This window comes from Limulus polyphemus, unplaced genomic scaffold, assembly GCF_000517525.1.
Source record: "Limulus polyphemus unplaced genomic scaffold, Limulus_polyphemus-2.1.2 Scaffold3924, whole genome shotgun sequence".
NCBI classification, from domain to species: Eukaryota; Metazoa; Arthropoda; class Merostomata; order Xiphosura; family Limulidae; genus Limulus; species Limulus polyphemus.
Window position 1 is genome coordinate 62,607 of NW_013669534.1, and position 7,749 is coordinate 70,355.

General features: G+C 33.3%; 1 protein-coding gene across 1 annotated transcript in view; it reads right to left on the reverse strand.

The window, feature by feature from the left end:
- Positions 1 to 7,347, reverse strand: part of LOC106470288 (organic cation transporter protein-like) — a 30,350-nt gene extending 23,003 nt beyond the window's left edge. Inside the window, exons 1-4 of the mRNA XM_022398895.1 lie at positions 7,242 to 7,347; positions 5,879 to 6,291; positions 5,398 to 5,501; positions 1,417 to 1,571 (exon numbers count right to left, since the gene is read on the reverse strand). Coding sequence (XP_022254603.1) covers positions 1,417 to 1,571; positions 5,398 to 5,501; positions 5,879 to 6,262 — 643 coding nt within the window. The 5' untranslated portion in view covers positions 6,263 to 6,291; positions 7,242 to 7,347. The remainder of the gene's footprint in view (positions 1 to 1,416; positions 1,572 to 5,397; positions 5,502 to 5,878; positions 6,292 to 7,241) is intronic.
- Between the last annotated feature and the right edge of the window lie 402 nt (positions 7,348 to 7,749).

Below are 7,749 nucleotides of genomic sequence, written 5' to 3' on the forward strand. Positions count from 1 at the left end.
TACTATACTGTGGGGTTAGGAGGAACTAGCTATACTGTATGTGACTGTACAGTGTGGTGAGGAAGAAACTAACTATACTATAATTTACTGTACAGTGCAGTTAGGAGGAACTGACAATACCTTATGTAACTGTTCACTGTGGTTAGGAAGAACTAGCTATACTATATGTGACTGTACAGTGTGGTGAGGAAGAAACTAACTATACTATAATTTACTGTACAGTGCGGTTAGGAGGAACTGACAATACCTTATGTGACTGTTCACTGTGGGGTTAGGAGGAACTAGCTATACTGTATGTGACTGTACAGTGTGGTGAGGAAGAAACTAACTATACTATAATTTACTATACTGTGGGGTTAGGAGGAACTAGCTATACTGTATGTGACTGTACAGTGTGGTTAGGAAGAAGTAACTATAGTGCATGTGACAGTACTGTATAGTTTGGAGGATCTAACTATACTGAATTTGACTGTACACCGTGGATAAGATGAATTAACTATAGTGTATGTGACTGTAGAGTGAGGTTAATAGGAACTAACTATACTGTATATGACTGTAGAATGTGGTTAGGAGGAACTAGCTATAATATAATTTACTGCAGAGTGTGGTTAGAAAGAACTAAGTATAGTGTTTGTGACTGTACACAGTGGTTAGGAGGAACTAACTGTATTGTATGTGGCTGTACAGCGTGGATAGGATGATCTAACTTTACTGTATCTTATTGTACAGTGGGTTTAGGAGAAATTAACTATATTATAATTTACTATACAGTGTTATTATAAGGATCTAACTATAATGTATGGGACTTTGCAGTGTAATTAGGATGATCTAACTATAACATAATTTACTGTATACTGTGGTTATGAGAGAAGTGTCATTTACTTAGGAGTATAGAATATTTTCTTTCATCACCTAAAATCTTTGGTCAGAATCCTTTTTAAAACGATTTTTTTAAGTACACGATTTCCTGTTTGTTTTAACTTTATTTGTTAATGTAGATTATATTAATATTATATTCTTTTTATGTGTAAGTATTTTAATATTTGAAAGTACATCATTTACATTTCTGTACAAACAGAAAAATGATTGACGAAAATTTATGAAATAAACTATTATCCATTATGCCTAAAACATTTATTAAATATAATTTCCTTCATAATCCTAGGTTTAGCTACTCCTTACAGTCGCCATTGATTAATGACTTTACATTTCCCTTCTCAAGTCTTTCACGTGACAAAAAAAACTTTAACTAGACATTCTGGGCTTTCTAGACACAAATTTCTACGATCTAAACTAATAGAAGAGAATTGGAGAAAGTAAGGTTTATAGGATTAGTGATCTAAATATAGGTTGGGCCGAATTTTAACCACTTAAACTTTAGAATCTCGATATAGAGATATATAAATTGGTACTTACATAAAACGAATGAAGAAGTCACAATGCCAGTCACGCCCAAGGCTACAAAGAATCTCAAAATAACGAAAATTATAAAACTTGGCGATAATACACATAAGATTCCAGACAAAGATCCTACTGATAGGCTTAACAGAATGATTGGTCGACGGCCAAATCTTAAAAAAAATATTGATAACCGTATAATTATTCAACCATGAATAGGAAAATATAAAATGTGTTTTTTGTCCATATATTCAGATACTGATAACAATACAATTTATCAACCATGAATAGGAAAACATAAAACGTGTTTCTTGTCCATATACTCACATATTGATAGAGACACAACTTGTCAACCATGAATATAAAACGTTAAATGTATTTTTCATACATATATTCAAATATTGATAACAATACAATTTGTGAACCATGAATCGGAAAACATGAACAGGTTCTTGTCTACATGTTCAGATGTTAAAAAAATGGTAACGAAATAAATTACGAAACGTCATTTGTTAAAGTGAATTGTGAAACATTGGGATGCACACCATCTTTACTGTGTTAGATTTATAATTTTCATATTATTTTAGAAATGAATAGATCAAAATAGAAGCGTAATAAACGTTGCTATTTAGAAAGTCAGTAGTCAAGAATTAGTAAAAGTGAAGCTGTCTGAACTAAGCCTAATTTAAGTTCATTAATGCTAAAAATACAAGATTTAAAAATGATACTTGATTTATTTAAAAACCATCTGAGAATGTATTTTTTAATTATCCGGAAAATGATTAATTGTTAAATGTTTGTTTGTTTGTTTTTGAATTTCGCGCAAAGCTACACGAGGGCTATTTGCGCTAGCCGTCCCTAATTTAGCAGTGTAAGACTAGAGGGAAGGCATCTAGTCATCACCACCCACCACCAACTCTTGGGCTACTCTTTTACCAACGAATAGTGGGATTGACCGTCACATTATAACGCCCCCACGGCTGAAAGGACGGGGATTCGAACCCGCGACCCTCAGATTGCGAGTCGAGCGCCTTATCAACCTGGCCATGCCGAGCACGAATTGTTAAATGAAGTAAGTATAGTTTTGGAAGAACGAAGCGATTACAAAAAGAACTTGAAAAATTAAAACGTTGAAACGTTATGTTAACAGTAGATTTTTCAAACTTTACACACAAGATTATGAAAGTTTATCAACAACGGAATAGTCAAAATCTAGTAATAATGATAGTTCACGAAATGATTGAGGAAAATTTAGTTAAGAAGGTAGCTACTGCGTAAGACATTACAGTTAGACCTAATAACGTAGAAACCTCACATAGAATAAGTCAAAACGACGTAAATATAGGAAATTTCCAAGACTTATAATAAATAGTAAGATTTAGTAATCATGAATAAGATATATTGTTTCTCCAGATATTCAGATGTGAATACAATAAGTGAACGGTATGTACAGCAGTCTCACTACGTCTTGAATAAAGTCCACAATTTTGAATAAATATTACTCTCTCTACCATAAACTAAAGTCAAGTAGTCAATCTGTAAATATAACAATTTGCCCCGTCTGGCATAAACAATGATCAAGTCAACAATCTTTAAATACAGTAATCTAACTTTCTCTCTTTGAAATAAATTAGAGTCAAGTACCCAATCTGTATACACGGCAATCTTACCTCATCTAGCATAAACAATGGTAAAGTCAACAATCTTTAGATGCATACAGCAATCTTATTCTCTCTTGCGTTCTCTATAGTCAAGTAGCCAGCCAGTCTGTAGATACAACAATAGTACTCCGCCTGGTACAAACCAGAATCAAGTAGCCAATCTGTAAATAGCAATCTTACCCCGTCTGGTACAAACTAGAATCAAGTAGCCAATCTGTAAATAGCAATCTTACCCCGTCTGGTACAAACTAGAATCAAGTAGCCAATCTGTAAATACAGCAATCGTGGCCTGTCTTGTATAAACTAGTCAGGTAAACAGACTGTGAATGCAGCAATCAAGCCAATCTGTCATAACATATGTGAAGTAATCAAACTGTATATAAGACAATTTTACTCCGACCAGTATAAAATAGGTGAAGCAAAACAACCTGTAAATATAACAGTCTTAATATCTCTTGCATAAAACATTGACCTAATAAGATGAGTACATATTCTGAAAACTGAGTGCATTCAAACAAAAATAATCTTCAAGTAAAAAAGAGACAGTAACTTCTTTTAGCAAACAAAAAACAAACCAAGTAAATAAGTAAACAATAGCAGACATATATTTTTATCCCCCTTTAGGAAACAAAAACAAACTATCATATAAATAAACAAGTAAACAATAGCAGACATACATTTTTATCCCCCTTTAGGAAACAAAAACAAACTATCATATAAATAAACAAGTGAACAATAGCAGACATCGTTAGAAAACAAAAAGCAAACCAATGTCCAAATAAATAAGTAAACAATAGCATACATACATTTCCCCCTTTAGGAAAAAACAAACTAATGTACAAATAATTCAGTAAACAATAGCAGACATCGTTAGAAAACAAAAAACAAACCAATGTCCAAATAAATAAGTAAACAATAGCATACATACATTTCCCCTTTAGGAAAAAAACAAACTAATGTACAAATAATTCAGTAAACAATAGCAGATATCTTTAGAAAACAAAAAAAAATCAATGTCCAAATAAATAAGTAAACAATAGCAGACATCTTTAGAAAACAAAAAACAAACCAATGTCCAAATAAACAGGTAAACAATAGTATACAAACTTCGCATCTCCCTTTAGGAAACAACAACAGACTAATGTTCAAATAGATAAGTAAAGAATAGCAGACATCTTCAAAAAACAAACCAATATTCAAATAAATAAGTAAAGAATAGCATACATACATTTCCCCCCTTTAGGAAATGAAAACAAACTAATGTACAAATAATTCAGTAAACAAAAGCAGACATATGCCCTCTAGTGGCACAGCGGTATGTCTGCGGACTTACAACACTAGAATCCGGGTTTCGATACCCGTGGTTGGCAGAGCACAGATAGCCCATTGTATGGCTTTGTGCTTAATTACAAAAAACAAGCAGACATCTTTAGAAAACAAAAAACAAACCAATGTCCAAATAAACAAGTAAACAATAAAAAACATCTATAGAAAACAATCTGTAAAATGCCCTTACCTACCCGAGTTGTTTCATCTTAAGAGAATGTTCTAGATCTGTGAAATGTCCTTACCTATCCGAGTGGTATCAGTTTAAGAGAATGTTCTAGATCTGTGAAATGTCCTACCTATCCGAGTGGTATCAGTTTAAGAGAATGTTCTAGATCTGTGAAATGTTCTTACCTCTCCTAGTTGTATCAACATGAGAGAATGTTCTAGATCTGTGAAATGTTCTTACCTCTCCTAGTTGTATCAACATGAGAGAATGTTCTAGATTTGTGAAATGTGCTTACCTCTCCTAGTTGTATCAACATGAGAGAATGTTCTAGACCTGTGAAATGTTCTTACCTCTCCTAGTTGTGATACAACTAGGAGAGGTAAGCACATTTCACAGATCTAGAACATTCTCTCATGTTGATACAACTAGGAGAGGTAAGAACATTTCAAAGATCTAGAACATTCTCTCACATTGATACCACTCGGATAGGTAAGAACATTTCACAGATCTAGAGCATTCTCTCATGTTGATACAACTAGGAGAGGTAAGAACATTTCACAAATCTAGAACATTCTCTCATGTTGATACAACTGGGAGAGGTAAAAACATTTCACAGATCTAGAACATTCTCTATACTGATGACATGAAAGAATGTTCTAGACCTGTGAAATGTTCTTACCTCTCCTAGTTGTATCAACATGAGAGAATGTTCTAGATTTGTGAAATGTTCTTACCTCTCCCAGTTGTATCAGTATAGAGAATGTTCTAGATCTGTGAAATGTGCTTACCTCTTCTAGTTGTATCAACATGAGAGAATGTTCTAGATTTGTGAAATGTCCTTACCTGTCCGACAGTTGCCCGGTTACGAATGATGAGACTAGGTAGCCTGACATGTAGAGTGACTGACTCAGAGATATCAGCCACGAGTTGTCGCAAACTAAGTCCCACTGAAAATAACAGAGATGTTATTGAACATACAGATTTTACAAGATATAGATAAACGGAAAGGCAAACAGAAATTGTAAAATTTATTTTTGATTTCAGGAAACAAAATTACCAAATTGTTTCCTTTCACTGAGCTAAAACTAACTTAGCTTCCTGTAGATTGGGTTTTGTGTTCTGTATACAGTTTCTTCTCAGATTCGGAGAAAGACAAACAAATATTTAAATATGTAGTTTAACTGTTTAAATGATTTAATGCTTTTAGAAATCCATGCACACTGTACTAAATTTTAATTTTCTAATTAAAAAAAACTTGTTCTATTATTGATAGTGAAGAAATCCATGTAAAGTATACTGGATTTTAATTTACTGTTGAACAAACCTGTTCTACTACTGAAGATGTATACTGAGAGTGGTCATATTCCCACACCAAACAAGAGTGAAGACTTCGGTTTTGAGCTTTATCAGTATTGTTCAAATTAGTATCATTCATGACGTCAAACATCCAACATTTGCTATACGACTGTTGTCCTGTTTCATCTGCCACCAGTGGAACACTGAAATTCTTCCATTCTTCTGCTGAAATATTGTGGAAAACTCCTGGTCGTCCACCACACCAGTGGTCAATATTAGGAGCCAAAAATGTCAGTACCAGAATATGCCAAGCGTTAGGAAGAGTGGCGACCAAAACCAAAAGAAAAACTTTTCTCTGCCATGGTCCTGCACCGCCAATAATGCCAGTAATATCTTCTCTTGGTGATATCATTCTTACACTGTGGTTTAAAAGTGATAATTCTGTAGACGAAAAGAATAAATTAACACCGTTGATCAAGAAGTAGAAAGATTGTTACTCAAGAAACCTATAATAACATCCTAAAAATAAAACTGTCAAATAATTACATTTCATAACAAATTCTCTAATTTTATTACAATACTGAAACTATGAGACATTATTCTCATAATATTAAAGCAAAACAATACAACACCTAGGCTTAGAAAAGTTTCTAAATCACATTTAAAAGAAAACGATACAAACCCTAGCAGTTTTGACGGGGAAATTGTCTTCAGCACATCTGCCTTCGATGGCTATTTGTTTTGTTAAATTTTGCCCAAACGTCACGTTAGACTGTTCACGTTGTAGTGGTCCTTACCATAAAACATCACATTAGAATGTTCACGTTATGATGGTTCTTATAATCAAACATCACATTAAACTGTTGACATTGTGGTGGTCCTTACCATAAAACATCACCTTAGACTGTTGACATCAAAAATCACGTTAAATTGTTAACGTTATGGTGGTTCTTATCATCAAACATCAGTTTAGATTTTTGACGTTGTTGTGGTTCTTATCTTACCACATCTTATTATTCTGCAAACGTTAGGGTATTCTTTATCATCACTAAGCTAACGAACAACTAACTATCAATTAGGATATTATACCTACCATTCAGATAGCAAATATACTGCTGATAGAAACATACAAACAATTATTGATAAAATCACAAACTTAAATTGTAAGAACTAAAAACCACTAAAATTCTTTCTTTAGAAATGGGTGTGAGATATAACAATTTCACGCCATAAAACTGTGTTCCGATTTAGTTCTTTAAAATATGTTTAGGAAAATGAGCGTCATGTTAACACGCAGACCCACTTATATTTTTAAGAAAAAAGAAGAAACAGGTAAGGGCTTATAAATAATATCACGACTTATTCTTTTAGTAAGTAAATAATATTTCTACCTTTGGTTGCACGCTACAGTAGCGCCCGACAAGTTGATCCAAGTTTAAAAATAGAGGTGATTGTGTGAGGGAACAGTCTACTTATAAAATATGGCTCCGCCCTTTAGAAACTATCTTTAGATGAACTGAAGTAAATATCTGTATGTGAGCCAAAACTGGAGGCACGTGACATGCACGTGCTAGCACTTCGTTACTTCAATCTTCCATTTTATTGTGAAGATTTATGCAAATCGAGGCACGTGACACATATTCCAGTTCTTTTAGTTATAGTCTCCAAACTAAATAAGATTTATGTCACTATGGCGACACAATACATATATAAAAAATCACGCATCTTGAAGAAATTTCCACCAGATTTCTGTTATATCATAATTACAACTAGCACGTGGCATATAACAAGTGAATGAACAGTATCACTGTTTTATTACATTTTACGGTGAAAAACAGTTATCGGAAAGTTATCAATGTTACAAAACGCATTTGGCAAGAATTGTACCTATGGAAGTCT